The sequence below is a fragment of the Prinia subflava genome, chromosome 1 (assembly GCF_021018805.1).
Source record: "Prinia subflava isolate CZ2003 ecotype Zambia chromosome 1, Cam_Psub_1.2, whole genome shotgun sequence".
Taxonomy (NCBI): domain Eukaryota; kingdom Metazoa; phylum Chordata; class Aves; order Passeriformes; family Cisticolidae; genus Prinia; species Prinia subflava.
In genome coordinates, this window is record NC_086247.1 from 136,666,358 (window position 1) to 136,683,420 (window position 17,063).

General features: G+C 40.3%; 1 protein-coding gene across 14 annotated transcripts in view; it reads left to right on the forward strand.

Moving 5' to 3' along the window:
- KIAA1217 (KIAA1217 ortholog) overlaps positions 1–17,063 on the forward strand; it is a 333,490-nt gene that overhangs the window by 243,386 nt on the left and 73,041 nt on the right. For all 14 annotated transcript variants that reach the window (XR_010082495.1, XM_063413849.1, XM_063413878.1 and 11 more), the window contains one exon: positions 13,054–13,252. Coding sequence is in view for 13 of the 14 variants with exons in the window: in XM_063413849.1 (XP_063269919.1) it covers positions 13,054–13,252 (199 nt within the window). In the remaining variant the exon portion in view is untranslated. The remainder of the gene's footprint in view (positions 1–13,053; positions 13,253–17,063) is intronic.

The window sequence follows — 17,063 nt, forward strand, 5'->3', positions numbered from 1 at the left end:
TAGGAGGCAATATATTGTCATCACCCCACAATCTGTCTTTTTCAAGTTGTTCCAGGAGCCAATTAATAACAAATAGTTTGTTTTAAAAGATAAAAAGTATTCCAAAATAGTTCAATTTTATGTTATTATTGTTAATATTATGTGTATTTCTTTTATAATAATGTCCTTTTTGATCTCTTCTGCCACTGTGTTCTAACAACACCAGCAGCAATGTTCTGAAATTTTACTTCTCAGATGCTTTGCATACTATGGTCCTTTTTACTTCTAACTGTAAAAGGGGAATGTTTATTTTTAAAGAACAGGAAACTGTTTAGTTTTAAAAGTGTCATGAACGTACTTCTGTTAATATGATTTTAAATAATCTGTGTATCATCACCTCCCTTTCCATATTTATTAATTTTTTAATTTAATGTAATTTAAATAAAAATCATATTTTGATTCTCAGCTAGCATAATTTAATCGAAGAGAATAATGAACTTTTGTAAACTTTTATTAATTTTACATTGTATGTCTCAATGCACTTTAAAAAACTGATGTTTCCTTTTTGAAATTCTAATTGTTCTGTGGGTTCCTATTTTACTAGCTGTATATGAATCAGTTTGTTTTCAAATTGTGGTCTGAATTAACGTGGAGCCTGAGAAGGAGTAACACAAATGCATTTTGGCTACCTCACTGTCATGGGTTTGTCAGTCAGGACTAATCTAACAGGACATGGTATTCACGTAGAGTTGACCTAGAAAACAGTATTCCTATTGTGGGCCCATTTAAAATTTCAGCCACAGCTTTTGAAATTTAGGTCTTTCTTGGCTAAGAAAACCAGAAATCAACACTTGCTTCGTCATTGTGCAGCCTGGAGACAAAGCAAGATATTAAAATAAATGCATTCACCGTGCAAGAGAAATTAAATGTATTTGAAAATACGTATTTGAAAGCTGGGAGCTTTTCCAGTGCGATAACTGTGGGAAAAAAATTATCTAGCAAAACTGTCAGTGAGAATCAGCTGAAACCTGGAAAGTGCTCAAAAGCTTTCAACAAACTTCACTTGCAATTTGCCTGGAGGAAGCAGAACCTGACAGGCATCCAGCGAGGTTACGCCAGCAGCCGCCTGCGCCCGCGCTGCAGCTCGCTGCTGTCCCTGCCCAGTGCCTCCTCAGTGAAATGAGGGCTGACAAATATCTTCCCTTGCGGTCTCTCATGTGCTGCATCTGTCCAAAGAATGGGCAGCACCCTTTGTAAGGGCAGGCACTGCATCCTCTGTGGTGATGGAGTGACCAGGGCAGTGGATGCGATGGGCCACAGCTGGAAGGGCAGGGTGTGACCAGACCTCCCACTGCAGCAACAGCTCCTGTGCTCCTGCAGGATCAGGCTGTACATGCAGGGCTGGATGAAGGAAGAATATGGTGCAGGAGGAGATTCCCATAAATGCACAAAGATTGGGTTTGAGAAGTGAATGGTGGAAGATGAAGCTTTATGGCTCAAGAGTTGAAATCATCCTATTTGGGTGCCCCAGCCAGGGTGTCCAGCTACTCCATTCCAGATGGATGAGGAACTGAGGATGACTGGGCTCCCTGCTGGTAAACCTGTGCCTAAAGTTAGGTGGTGTGGAAAGGCCTCTTCAGAAATGTCTGAGCCTGCCAACATTTGCATTTTATTTGCACTTAGGGGATTACATAAAGGAGGAAAATTATACAAATGCTTAAGAATTGGCATGGCAAGGGTCTTAAGCAATCATGAAGTATTCTGATTATTATTTATTAGCCCCCAAACCCAAGTTTTCGCAGGCACAGATTTTAGCGTCTGATTAATTAGTTTGCTGGCACCTTAAATGAAAACGCCATTACTGATTATAATCATGATGCCTCCGTCTTTTGTAGTATTTCTTGCAGGTGTTTCTCAAAGCCTGTTAAAAAAGAAAGGGCCACTGTGACAATTTCACTCACAGCAAAATGTTTTCAGAGAGATGGAGCTGAAAAGCATTGCTTTGCAGGTGGCGGTGGAAATAACTCTCTGTTTATGTGTAGGCAAGATATTGTAAGACACACAGAGAAAAATATAAATGTTAAAGGTAGACATATATTATATTGGAGCTAATTAATTGTTACTTACTGTTTAAGAGCTAGAAATTAAAACAGGCATGTAAAATCAGACAGAAGATGTGTGAATGGCCACAGACATTATATGAGAAGCCTGTGATTTGCTAGTTGTGGCACTGCCCTCTCTGATTCCTTAGGGCATGATTTAAGCCTGATGAAGTCAGCAGGAGCTTCAGTTTCATGGGAGAGGAGTTCCCTGGGAAGTGCATTTCAAGTTAAGGCTGAATATAAGTTTAATGTATTCAGTCATCTTAAAGAATTTTCCCTGTTTTGCTTTTTATAGTGTATGCAAAGCAGCCAACATGCAAAAAGGTCATGTAAGTATCTGCTGTCATGGTCAGAGGGCTTAACAGGGTCTGAAGGCCTATAGCAAAAACAGCCTGAAATAACTAGTTCCAAATAATGAATTGAAACACAGACCCTAGGAAATTATAATACGCTAATGTAGTTCAAGTTTTCCTTCCAGCTTTCCTAGACTTTGTTTTCTTTCCCATTTCTTCAAATTACAGTAGTGAAAGGTTTTGGACTTGGAAAGAAAAAATCACACACCTCTTACCTGAAATGTTTTGTATCAAAAGAGCAAAAGAAGCTAAACAGTGATGTTGACCTATCAAGGTTTTTTTCTGTTTCATTTGTTGTCTCTACAGGATATGTGAAAACCAGGCATATGAAAGAGTGAAATATGTGACTTCCCAGGCTAGCACTTCTGCCCACAATTGCTTTTACTTAAGGTTTTTTTCTCCTATAATAAAATATCTTGTGTGTACCTGAAAAAAATGCTTCCAAGGAGCAAGATACTGTTTAGTACATCCTGTCTCAACAGAGACACATTCTGTCTGCCACCAAAAAGCTGATATGCAGGATATTTTAGATGCTGTGTCACATTGGAGCTGAATTTTATTGCAATAGGCTGTATCAGCATGGATCTGATGGGTTCATTGCAGTGATACGGGAGTAGAAGATGTACAGTGTACTAAACAAATCCAGTTGTTAGATAGGTCTGTGTCTGTCACTGCTCTATCTGTTAAATGACTTTTGAATGGAACCTTTATTATTAATTTGCACTACAGTAATACTAAAGTACCTTGAGTAAAACCAGTGCCTCACTGTGTTGGGTAATACATAGTGACAAAATACTCCTATTTCAGAAGCTTGCAACATGAATAAATCAGAATGAAAAGTGGTGAAGATAGTAGGAGAGGTAATGAGTGTACAACCTGGATGGACTGAATAAAGCTGTGTCAGGGTGACCGTGGCTTTTCTCTTTATCCCAAATCACGCCCTCACAAAAGGTGTGATGTCTTTATCCAGCTCTACCATCACTTCATGTTCTGATCTAGCAGCAGCAGGAATTTGAGCCTTCAGCATTTGGTGTCTGCTGGAAGACAGATTTGGCAGCTGGAGTAGCTTGCACAGGCCTCCTTCCTTCAGGGAAAGGTAGGAGGCCAGATGGAGCTGTCCCATGGGGTGTATCTAGCAGAGGAGATATTGCTTGGATAAATCTGATCTAATTTTTGTGTTAGGTAAAATTTGTAAGTCTACCTCTAATACAGTATGTCACACAAACACCAGAGCCTCCCATTTGACATGGGCATGCAAAGAAAAAACGTGTATTGCAATTCCATGCACTGTAAGAAGTGCAAGACTTGGGCCAAGGAGAGAAGCATAGCGTGTCCCTTAGCACACTGTATTTAGGATTTGCTGCCAGGCCTGACAGCAACTCCCTGAATGAGGACAGCTCTTGGATTTAATCATTGCTCCCAATACTGTTTATATATTTAGGTAGTGATTCTAATGTGTAATTACTATGCTGGAGCTAAGTTCAGTTTTCTGTTCCCAGAGGGAAATAATGTCATCTCTGTGGTATCATATATGTCTCTTGTGTTAGTTCTTGTTCTCTATCTCTTTTCTGCATTTCTGGCTACAGAGTACCCAATTCAAGCATGATAAGAGGATAATGGCTGCATCAGAAGCTTGTTGACAGCCTGCTGATTAGGGTGCTCTCTTGGGACAATAGGGGCAATGGTCTGAGCAGCTCTGAAGATGGGAGCCCTTCTGGATATATTTGTAAATACTCAGCTGTTTCATAGGAGATAGGTGCTTGTACCATTGCTTTGCCCAATTACCTTCTGTGATGAGTAGACCATCTGTGGGTATGAGGGCAGAGCATGGATGTTGTTTATCTTGGCTTTAACGAGGCCTCTCTTATCTCTCATAGCCTCCTTGCAGCCCCATGGGGGAGGTAGGGGTGGCCTTCAGGGTGTCTAACTGGCAGCTGGGTTTTGGCTGTGCTCCCCAGGGCTGGACTCTGGGGCCAGTGATTTTTGACATCAGAATCCTCCTTGCTGGGATGGAATGAACCAGCAGTAGGGTCAAGTCTGACACTCAGTTTGTGAGAGCATTTGATGTGCTGAATAGTCAGATGGCCACTTCACCAGGACCCAGTGAGCCAGAGAAATGGACTAGCAGGAACTTCATGAAACCCCACAGAGGCAAATGCAGCCTTTCATCAGGGACAGAACAGCCCTGCAACACTACTGGCAAGGACAGGCTGGCTGGGTAGCAGCTTTGCAGAAAGGACTTAGGGTGTGACAGCAAGGTGACTGTGTTAGCAGCATGTCCTTGTAGCAAGGGAAAACTGCACAGCTGTCCATAGGAAAAATATAACCTGCAGGTCAAGGGAAGTGATTATTCCCCTCTTCTCACCATTTGTGAGGTTGCACTGTGACCAGTTTTGGTTCCCCAATACATGAAAGATAATGACAAATTGGAGTGAGTCTAGGAAATGGCCTCTTGGCATTCTTCTTAATCATGCAGACGAAGGTCTTGGTTCCAAGATCCTGTCTAAAGTAGCTTGTGAGGACTTCACACAAACTCAAGCTGAACCCACAGTGGTGAATTTTGGGTGTGGTGCCCTAACCAGCTATGCTCTTAAATGTTGGTGGCTCAACCCCTAAAGTTGCTACTGATAGTAGTGAACTTCCTAGAAATGAAATAACTTCAGGAGTATTGAAGAGAATTCCTGCTGTAAATACAGAACATTTGGTAAATGGAGCAAAATTACAGAGGCATGCATGGCTTACATGTCTTTAATGCGTCATAGCTATGGATTATTAAAATGGTCACATTCTGCCCTTGAACTCATCAATTGTATCTCATTTAGTCCTAAAAAATGGGATTTATAAAAATAGGTATTACTTAAATAAAGAGTTTGATACAGCTTATTTATACACAAGGGAAATATGACTGGGTAGAATCTCTCTTTCTTCATCTTTATTCAAGAGGAAGAAGCAAGTATTCCAAGAAATTTCATTGCTATTTTCTTGTCTTTTTTACTTTTGCCCATTTAAAAGTTACTAACGAAAATGCACCTATGTAAAGTACTTGACTGCAGTCAAGTACAGCCTTAAATGCTTCACGTACCTGCTTAATATTTGTCAGGCACATCCTTGGAAACTGCACTGGTCAGCTTGGCACCTTTGGCTGGGCCAGCCATGGCTCACTGGCTTCTTCAGAGGTCAGGGGCTCAGCTTCTGGTGGACTGAAGCAGAGCCTGCATGGGCATGTCCTGTGCCTGGGTGTGTGGGGTTCTCTGATTTTATTATGCAAAACTGGTGAATGTGAACTGCAGTAAATGCAGCATGGCAGAGCCTGCGGGGACCCTCTGAAAAACAGCTCTGCTACATATAAAACTCCTTGTTCATCTCACTGAGCTGTTCAGTTGTAATTTTTAATTTTTTTTTTCATTCAGTATCGTAGGGCTGTTGTGTTCTTCCAGGTTTGCTGGCATTGTTTTGTCAGTTTAGGGTATGGAAAACTCTCCTTAATGGTCAGCTGGGCTATTCTGTGCAACAGAATGCAATTATTGTCCAAAAATCATCCTGCCAGAACATTGATTTACACTTGGGGAACTGGGTTAAACTGAAATATTCTCTGAGAATCTCTAGACGATAGAAGTAGCCGTTCACAGTAGATGGACTTGCTGATATAGGTGTATTGACAAAGTTGCCTTTTGGCAACAGGCTTTTTCACAGGTTTTATCAGGAATCAGATGGGGAAAATACTGGGTTTTCTTTAGGTGAAAAAAGTTGTCCATTTTTTTATGGTTTTCACTTATTCATCTTAGCCAGCTGAATGCATTTGTTTGTAGAAAAGTGGTAGTATTTTAGTGGCAGTTAAAAATCTTTATTTGTTATAACATCTTGGTAGGAAATTTATGTGACTACTTAGTTTTCCATCTGTCTTTTTCATTAAGTAGCACATTATTGCAAGTCACTGTAAGTAGCAGAGGATGAAATAGCAGTAAAATTTAATACTGGACTAAATTAAACTGTTCCTGTTTTTATTGAAACTGTTACAAAACAATACCTTGAACAAATCTCTTCAGACTATTGTGCAAAAAATAAATAAAATAAGTAATTGCTTTTATTCGTTAAAATATCTACTTTTTAATTCTTTTAGTACTTGAAGACAGCTAAGTGTATTTGAACATTTTCTGAATATGGGGGACATATTTTTGGGAGGGAGTACTAACAGAAGTTGTTATTATGAGAGCTTCAGGCTAGAAATACCACGAAGATCATGGCAATGACCTCAGACTAGCTGAAACTGTGTGGTGAAATAGGAGAGTTAAGTCTTGAGGGTATGGAAAGTAAGAATTCATATTGAGGAATTTCTTCCATGCTGCAAGAGCTGTTACTGTAATAAACTTGTGTCTGCATAACTTTGGCAGAATATGGTGATATGTGTTTTCTCTGTTTGTTAGATAGTTGGAGGGGAAGGAGGGCTGGGAAACAGAGAACAATATGGGTCTGTGCCATCCTTCCAGTCTAATATATGGCAATTTTGTCAAAAAGCAAAGAAAAAAAAGGAAGTATCTTGAAATCTTAGTAAAAATAAATCAAAATTTTAAACTGTACTTTTGAGGAAAGGCCTGGTCCCAACAAAGACAGTTATCATTGAGAGTTTAAAGATTATCCTTAGCTTTTAAAAGTCATGCAAGTCTCAAGTAATGATTTCACATAAATATAAGTACGAAACAAGGTTGCTTTTTCTCACTTTTCCTTGTTACCATTGCTGTTAACTTCAGCATTGAGGGTATGTCCAGACAGAGACTGTGACTCAATGGACTTATGGTGGAATTTCAAGCTAAAGCAGCATGTAGAGACAAAGATTGCCCATCTTCTCAAAAAGATATGGTTAACTGATGGCTAGGGGTAAAGAGTGAAACTATTCTAATGGCTTTTTCCCCATTTTAGTTGTACCTTGCTTTGCATCTTGTATTTCAAGAAGGTCCAGAGCTCCCAATGCATCCAGGTTTTGATTGCTGTAGTCTAACCAGCTTTACTATTACTAGAAATTTTCAGATTCAACAGAGAATTTCCAGAGGGATAGGTAGTGCTGGAAGAGAGTAGGAGTACCTTGTTCATGCTGGTGGTTTTTGGTTCTGCGGGAAGGTTTCAATGCTCCAGCACCCAAGCATCCTACACCAGCCAAATACAGATTTTATCACTAGTTAATACTTCTCTTCAACTGGATTAAGGTATTGCCAAATGCCAGTAAGATACTTCAGTGCAGAAATCTGCAAGACATCTTGCCTATAGAGAGGGAGTCCTGTAGCTTCACAGAAAAGAAACTCATGAATTCAGATATAAGCTTTAAATGTATTTTATTTCATAACACGGAGGAGTTCTTTAACTTCCTGCCTCAGTTTTTCTTTTTAGTTATAAGAAAATTATGTGAGAAATTGTATTTTTCCATTTAAAATCCATTGTTTGAGAGAATTAACAGATACTTTTAAAGGTCAGAGAAGAAGACACAGTCTTGTTTGTTTACTTATTCTTGTTTTATCAGGTAGTTAGCTTTCCTCTTTTAAATAACGAATTTCTAAAGAAAATTTTTGTTCTCTGAACAAAAGCTAGTTGTGATTAAGGTTCTCCTGGGTATGTAAGCTGCCCTGCATGGAGATCATTGTCAGCAGTATAACCATGATAATGCGGTGCTTATTCAGGGTTAGGTCAGCACTGTGTATGTGATGGAGGAGCTGAGAGATGTGAGCTGGGTGGTTTTCCTGACACCTGCATGACATTAGCTCTTGCCATAAGGAGTAAACCTTCACCAGTTGTAACTCAGGAGTTACAGTCTTACCAGCATGGTAATGTTGTGGTAATGCAGCTCCTTGCTCTAAAGCCAGCCTAGAGCACCCTGTGTGTTCAGGTGAGAGTCACCATCACACTGTGAAGCCATCCTCAGCTCCCAAGTGGGTTTAGCAGCCCAGCAGCACTGACTGAGCTGAACAGCTTTCTGTGAACGTGGTGTTTTTCCCTGAGCTCAGAGCTGTGCTGGCTGAGGGCACAGGAAGCTGCACTGGGCACCCCAACCCAGCGCTGGTGGGCTCAGCCACCCAAGTCAGGTTAACTCTGCATCTATCACTGCACTATGTTGTGTTTCATGTAGTCATCCCCGAGAGAAATGATGAAATATTTTGCACATCCTGCCACTGATTGATAAAGAGGCAGCAGAAAATACTGTGTTTTGAAAGAGCTCTGTATGTAGGGAAGGAAAGGGCAGTCATGTGGTGTGTTCACAGGATCATCATCAGATCTGAGTTTGATGCATGTAAGCCTTTCTTTGAACATGTTCTTTTGCCTCTTGGGTGTTTAATTTCCCTTCTATAAAGCATACCTCTTTGTTGACAGGAATGTTGTGAAGCAATTTGTTACAAGGCTTATGTTACTAAGGCCTACACGTAAATGTTTTATGTTGTGGCCTGTGTTTAAGTCTGTGGTCTGTTGCTTGTAGGGTGAAGAATGATCAACAATCTCAGAGGTATTTCTGCAGCTAAGTTACACTGCATGACAAAGGGGGTGGCTTAACATTCTAGTTTGTGTTGTAGCTGTAGGGCAGTGCAGGGCTGGCAGTACCAAAGAGCTCCTGGAGAAGGGAGCCCAGCACTGTCCGACGTGCACTTTCAGAACTGCTGTGTGGTGTCATTTCCTCGTTCACAGTCATCTTCATACCTGTTGTCCTAGAGTAGCAGGGAATTTCATAGTCCTCTTTGATCTGTGTTGTATAAAAATGGGCACAATGTTCATGTTTCAGGTAAATCCATTGTAACAGAAGCGTAAGTAAGTGCAAGAGGGACTTGAGACAGGAGACAGGAACATCCCTTATGTGTAATTGTCTTTCTGGCAGCTTTGCTAAAGTAGGTTCTGTGCACCAACAAAAACCATCCCTAAGTTATATTCAATTTCTTCTTGCTTTAATCTCCATGGGAGTGATTTTTACCTGAAAGTAAAACACACCTCAGAGCTCCAACAGGTTACATGAAGTGGAATCTGTGGGTATTGTTGGTGTTCAGAATTTCACCTGGGTAATGTGTGGAAGAAAAATATTGTTAATGATTTTAACTAATGGATTTTGAGTGTCTGTATTTTGTCATGCTCAAAAAGGATTTTTCGAAGTGAGCAGTTAGTTCTGTCAAATAGAAAATGCCCTAAAGTATTGCTGTATTATGATATGGGTCAGACAACTCAGGAGGAAAGGCAGTAGGGTTTTTTTATGGGCATGTGATTTAAAGGAGAAAAAAAGAATTTATTATGCCTTTGAAAATATTTTTTCTCTCTCAAGTGAGTATGGGGCCAAAGCATTTCTCCAAATTGTATGTTTAGGCTGTCTGTTTTAAGGCATAATATGCATATTTGCTATGAAAATTCAGGACTCAAGGACAGCTGTGATTTTTCTTTGGATCATTATATTGTGGGAGTGTTGAAGCACAGGCAGAATCAAGACTGTTCTACAATGATTTCAGCTTGTGTGTAAGGAAGGTTTTTCCACTCCACCACTTATTCTGTGTTAATGGTTTCAGTAGCTCAATACTGAGTGTGGTTTTAATGGTCTGAAATTCAAAACTAGCATTTCTAAATTTTGCACTAACTTTTAAACTGAGGAGAAAAGAGAGTCACACCCACCTCAAAGCTGATATGCAAAGCCTGTCTTCTTAGCCAATTTTTTTTTTGCCATTAAATCCAAGAAAGTTTAAATGCCAGAACAGAGAAGGTTCCTTAGGTTCCTTATGTTTGTCAAAAGAACTGAAAGCTATCATCAAAAATTAGTGTCTTTGCATGCAATCTTGGAAAAGTAAAATAAATGCAAATTAACTTGTTTAATTTTTTTTTTACAAGTGTAGTTAGTTTCTGAATCCTAAAGAATGTTTAGCTGCATAGAATATTTGAGCACTAAAAAGACAGTTTTACCTAGAAGAATGTAAAGAAATAAATTATTTCTGAAATTATAATAAAAAATAGGAAAATAGTTTAATAGCTCATTAAATATTTGCATTAGAAATAAAAGTCATAAGAAAACTCCTCTCAGTCTGTGAAAGAAAATTAGTTTAATTTCAGTCTGAAAAAGTTTTTTCAGACAAAGGAAAATGGAAATTTGTAGTAGGATTCATATGGGATTTGATTGCAATATTAATGAAGACAGATATCAACTCTTGGTAATAATACGAAGATTAAGTTAACAGCTCTATTTTGTAAAAGCAGCCTAATATTAAATAATAGTTAGGTAATGCTGAGTAGTCTATTTAGTATTCAGGAAAGTTAGCATCTTCCTTCCCTAAGTGCAAGCACAATTATCTACCCACGGATTGTAGGAACATCTGACTGTTTCTGCCTTCCTTTATAGCAATTGTGGGCAGCAGAGGGACAAAAATATTAAAGATTAAGGAGATGGGACTCATCTTAGCTTGAAATGCCTTCTCTTCTTTTCATTAATTGCCTGTGTATTCTATGACCTCAGCTTTTCCCATTGCTTTTGCTCAGTGTTTGTATCTCAGCACCACAAACGGCCCATCCTGTTGCTGATGACTTTCAAGTGTGACTCATTGACTTACCATCTAAATTTTGAGATTTGCTGATGACTGATGGCAGCTGCACTGAGGTCCTTGTGTTCCTCCTGATTATATTTGTCATGGGAGAACGACATTACAGTGCAGTTGATGTGATGAATTCAGGTTGTGTAAGATGCTCTGCCAGACTTTAGCCCACCTGTGTAAATTATTGGTCGATGCAAAGGCCTGGCAGCACAGAATCTTCCCCAGATTGGACAGAATCCAGTAGAGGGTCACAAGGATTATTAACTTGTTTGGAGCCTCTTTGCTCTGACAGGTTGAGAGAGCTGGGACTCTTCAGCCTGGAGAAGAGAAGACTCAAGGGCAGCGATGTCGTCACTCTGCAAAAGAACCTGAAGGGAAGGGTCAAAGAGCCAGGCTCCCTTTGTTCATGCCCACTGAGAGGGCCAAAGATAATAATCACCAAATGAAACATATTCCCCCTAATACCAGGAAACCCTTCTTCACTGTGAGATTGACCAAACAGTGACACAAGTTTCCCAAAAAGGCTGCGGAGTCTCCGTCCTGGAAGATAGACAAAAACTGTCTGGACATGATCCTGTGCAAGTAGCTGTAGCTGTCCCTGTTTGAGTGGGGTGGACCAGATGACCTCCAGAGGTGCCTTTCAACCTCAGCCATTCTGTGATTCTGTGATCTGGCATCTTTTTACACCACTGTGGAAGCTACACTTGCTCCATCGCATACAGACAGCAAGACAGTAAAGGTGTTTCCTCCTGGGACAACACTGTGTTGTACAGAGATACCTGGGATGGCACAGAAACAGCACAGTGCATTCAGCTGGGCTTACCAGTTCCCATTTCCTTGTATCCAGAGTAGTTCAGCTAAACACTTGCTTGTGAATCTACTCCCTAGTACTGAACACCCCAGGAAATTGCTTAGTATAGTTGCAGTCCTGTGGCAGCTTGTTTCCTGCTGTGGAGGTCCTAATAAATCTTCCCACACTGTGGGAATCTTCCCATCTTCTCTTCATGAGAAGATCTTTTGGTATTCTTTAGGAGGCAGACCTAGCATGGTTAGAACTCTTCAACTCCATCAAGTACAGACTGATGTCTTCTGTTGATTGAGATGGCTCTTTCTGAGTTATTTAGTCCTTGGAGGGCTCTGGAGGTTGTGATGGCGTGGGACTGGGCTGTAGCAATGCTCGTGGGCCAGCTCATGCAGTACTGGAGTGGAGTACAGGCACCTGCTGGTTGTACAGGGGTCGGCATAGGCCTGGCAGAGCCAACACAGGCATCATGGAAGAGGTACTCTGTATCCCTTCCCTCAGCCTCTGGTCTGTATTATTCATGTTTCTTTCCATTATTGAGTGTATCACAGCCTCCCATTCCCTGAAAATAGCTCTATCAGAAAGGGCTCTGTCTTGAGTGAATGAGAATGTCCATATTTTGCAATTCAGCATCTAAGATTACTTATGTTTCTCCCTGAGTACTAAGCATGATTATTAACAGTGCTGTGAAACGGAAAGGTTCCAAAATTGCTATTGTTTTTTGAGGGGTACCTCAGTTTTACTCCTGGCAGGAGTTTCATAAACTGAGGCCTGAGGCTTTATGCTGTATAATGCCAGCAAATTGAACTGTGAATATAAAATTCCGTGTGCTAAAATGAAAATCTCTGTTTTATTGATAAGTGTGAGGTTATGTATAAGGAAAGCAGGGTACTATTGAAGTATACATTTCTTCCTCAGCTACTTTTTTAGAAAATACCTTGTGATTTACCAACGATTTCCAATACAGAGCAAACTTGGTGTGTTGGAGATTTTCCATTAGAATTCATAAGGTAAACTTCTGATTTATCTAACTGAAGTAGAGTAAGAGGCTTCTCAGTACTGGGACTAGCACATTTATCAAGGCTGAACCATATCATTGTTCTGTGCTCTATTCCAATAGCCTGTTGAAAAGGAAAATGACATATGTGCTTTATTTTTTAAAGTGTGAGTTGTTTTTTCTCTTTTCATTATGGGCTTGGTCTGTGTTCCACATAGACTTTGAAACCAGATCATTACTGTGCATTTAAGATTATGTATTTTCCTGTGTCGTTTGCTTGCAGGTGTATTGTATCTTCAGTATGGAGATGAAACAAAGCAGTTGAGGATGCCGAATGAAATCACAAGCACAGACACAATCCGTGCCCTTTTTGTAAGTGCCTTTCCCCAGCAGCTGACAATGAAAATGCTGGAATCGCCCAGTGTCGCCATTTACATCAAGGATGAGAGCAGAAACATATACTATGAGTTGTGTGATGTGAGGTAAGACATGGAACTACAGTTACTGGTTTCGTGGGGTTGGGGTTTTTTGTGGTTTTTGTTTTGTTGTGCACTTATAGAATAGAAAGGAATGGGTTGATAAGTATCTGACAGAGTGGCCTGGCACATAAAGGCATGTTCAGTGGTATCTGAGTAATCCAGGAGGTCTGGTCTGACAGTGCCTTTAGCTGTAGGTGCAATACCCATTGCACAAGCCACTGATAAATGGCATGCCTTGATGAAATATTTGTATAATGTACAAAGGTTCACATATTTAATATGGTTATTGAATTTTAACAGAGACATAATCATTTAAAATACAGAATACACATTCACAAAAAAGCTGGGTTGTTTCTTTGCTGGGGGTGCAAAGCCTGATCTCACGGGCCTGAAGTAACAAACCTGAATGTCACTGGTGTCCTCACAACAGAGCCAGTTTAGCCATCTGACATAGCCAAAGCTCTGTGGCACTGGTGACCACGGCTGCACCCATCACCTTCCTGTTATATGTCAGGATGCAGCAACTGATGCAGTCAATTCCCTTCTCTAATTCAGAGCTTGGTCAATAAATGGTTCACCTTTCTATCCTTTATTTTGTGGGAGTGCAGCTTCTTAATTAACCAGGTTTCTTCAGCAGAAGTTCTAGGGTCTCAGGGTCCCCAGAAAGTCCCAAATCATGCATAAATAAACTCTCAGGTACACCTCAGACATGTTACACTTTATAAATAAACTGCCATAAAAATGGACAGAGGAGCATAAGAAGATGAAGGAGAAAGCAGAGAAGCTGTTTGCTCTCTGGTAGTCTGCCACTAATGCAGGAAATTTTTGTGGTGCAAGAGAAGTGTACTTGCTGCCTTGTTTCTTCTGGAGGTCCTATAGTTAAGGAGTTCCTCTTTATTATGCTGTAGTTAAAGGAGCAAGTTGGAGCTTTTCTGGCCCTTCCCCATCCAAATCCCCTATTCTTGTTCTCAGTTGTTGAACAGCACCCACACTCCATTTTCTCACGTGTCTTGCTTTCCTCAGGCTATCTGTCCAGTGTCTTGGATTTAATTTTCTTTTAATTTTATTTGCTTTGAAGACTGCCACACCCCTGTTTGGCCACTGCAATGCCTGTGTGAAGACCCATCTGATTTTCTTCATCAAACATCATCATCTTTCAACATGTACCCAAGTTTCTTATACAGTAAACAGTTTAGTCACAAGATCAGATCAGCTGATTGAATCATGATAGGGGTTACTACATCTGTGTTGCCAAGTGCTTTATTGCCAACCATCATCTAGCCCATTGGCTCCTTCTCTCTCCCTTGATCACTCCATCTTCCCTTGAGTTTCAGACTAACAGTTTATGACTTCATGCCCTTGAGAATGCAGTTGTTGATTATCCTACTGCTGCTCCACCTTTTTTTTCCTTGCTCCCATTGCAGGTGTGACTCTGCCAGCCTCAGGCCTGGCTCAGCCCCAACATCTGCTTCCTCTGTTCCTATGCCTGCATTGCAGAGCATTTCTGGAGGAAATCCCACAACCCAGCCAACTTCTTCCATAAAAAAATTCCCTCCTTCAGTTCTGCCAGCCTTCTCACTTAGGAAACCTCAGCAATTTCAGGTTAATGGAGTCCATCACATGCACTACCAGCTGTATTTTCACCAGCTTTGAATAATCCCCAACCATTTCTCCATTTCTGTTCCTTACACTTCACAAGATCTTGCCAGTGTCTCCCCTCAGAGAACAGATGAAATGAAGCATCCTTTTTTTCTCCTTTGTTTGCTATGACTTCCTTCAATCCTCTTCCTTCTTTCCCTTAAACAGAGGGGTTTCAGTCAGGTGTTTAAGCTCTCCATCTCCCTCAGAGGCTGCCCCATGTTATTCTGTGCCTTGCATTAGGCTGTCATACTCCTTTTCCTTTTCCTTTTCCTTTTCCTTTTCCTTTTCCTTTTCCTTTTCCTTTTCCTTTTCCTTTTCCTTTTCCTTTTCCTTTTCCTTTTCCTTTTCCTTTTCCTTTTCCTTTTCCTTTTCCTTTTCCTTTTCCTTTTCCTTTTCCTTTTCCTTTTCCTTTTCCTTTTCCTTTTCCTTTTCCTTTTCCTTTTCCCTGTTTCTTTTCCCTGTTTCTTTTTGTTTCTGTTGATTTTTCTGTTTCTTTTTGTTTTTCTCTTATTCTTTTTTCCCTTTTTTTTTAATTTGTCTTTTTTATCACTGGGGACAAAGCCCTGTCTTTCTACTTCAGTCCAGTCTTTTTCTTAAAGTAATTCAGGGCTCTGCATCTTGTGTAGACTTCAGATTTTTTGCTTGAGAACATCCCTACTTTACAGCTTTCATTTCCTGTCACACAGAGAAAGAACACTCATGTAATTCTTCAATTTTGTAATAGCAACTGCTGTAATTGTCTTTTCTTGGCAGTTGGAAGAGGTAATAGGTAATCTTGCTTGCTCTTACCCATTCAAATGAAGCAACAAAGATCTTTCTCCTAGTTTGACAAGCAGACTGTTCTGCATGCATTTATTTTTCACTTGTCCTCTGACTGTATCTTCTCCATCTCATTGAACCACTTGTCTTCATTATGAGGGCTCCTCCAAGCCCACTTCAATGCTACTTTTCATTTCTTGTTGAGTACCGAGTGCCATCTGCTTCCACTTGGTGAATAACGCCAGTTTGAATTCTACATCTTTAATTTTCAAACAAGTGCCTTCCCTCTCTCTCAGGCAGCCCTCTAAGGTCTTGGAAGGTGTTGTCCACAGACATCTGCAAAACCACTGCCTTGGTCTCCCTCCCACTCCCTCTGTTGCACTGCCTACTCAGAGCATGCCCGTGGTTCCAGGATTTGTTTACTGCTCCTCTGGCTGGGGAGACTATGATCTTCTGGGCTCTTTCTGTTCCCTTATCTTCCTGCATCTATCCTGTTGTCTTTTGTGACTCCTATTCACCTTGTCAGTTGGTGAAAAGTTGTCTTCCTGGGGTGTTTACACAGCACACGCAGTTCAGTGAGGCCTTTGAACATGCCAAGGGCATCTGGGAGCTACAATAATGCAAATTAGAGTAATAATAAAAGTACAGTAACACATACCTGTTATCAGTAATGTTTATCTTAGAATAGCAACATGAGGTGAAATACATTCATATCAGAGATCAAATGCCTAGTATTTTGGTGCTTTGCCTTGAAGCAATGTTTTACTTTACTGTGTCATGTTTCTACAAGAAATATTTATGGAAAATGCCTTTTAAAAAACTCCAGTTGTTTGAGGTAGAATCTGATAGCCATCAGAGAGAAAAGACAGCAGATGAAATGTATTTAAATGAATGATATGCCATTTCTTGAACGGAAGATGAGAGAGCTTGCTTTGTATTGAGAAGAACAGAGTCCCAAGTCCGAGGCAGACAGCAGTAACTGAGACTCCCAGTGCAGGTCTCAGAGCAAAAGGGTCACATTTGCAAGATGGAAAACAGTTTATGTTACCGTAAATAATTGAAGAACTCAAACTTGCCGCAAGGTAGCTATTTTCCTATGCAGTCTACAAGTAAACACTCATAAATACTAAATTTCTCATCAGCCCTCCAGTTCCTAAACACAAGACACTGATCTGTCTCTTAAGCTGTGGGGTTTCTTTAATAACTACTTGACATCTACAACAGCAACACAAGTTCTGACTAGCTACCCATTCAAAGCAATCACTGATTGTAATATGACATTGTAAGAAAGAAATTGGACCTGCCCAACAATCCTTCCCTTCATTTTTAAATTATAATCCAAGTGATTAAGATCAGTTCACTAGACTTGTAACTGCACCTGGAGGAAAGGAATTCAGTCACATGTGCAAGTAAA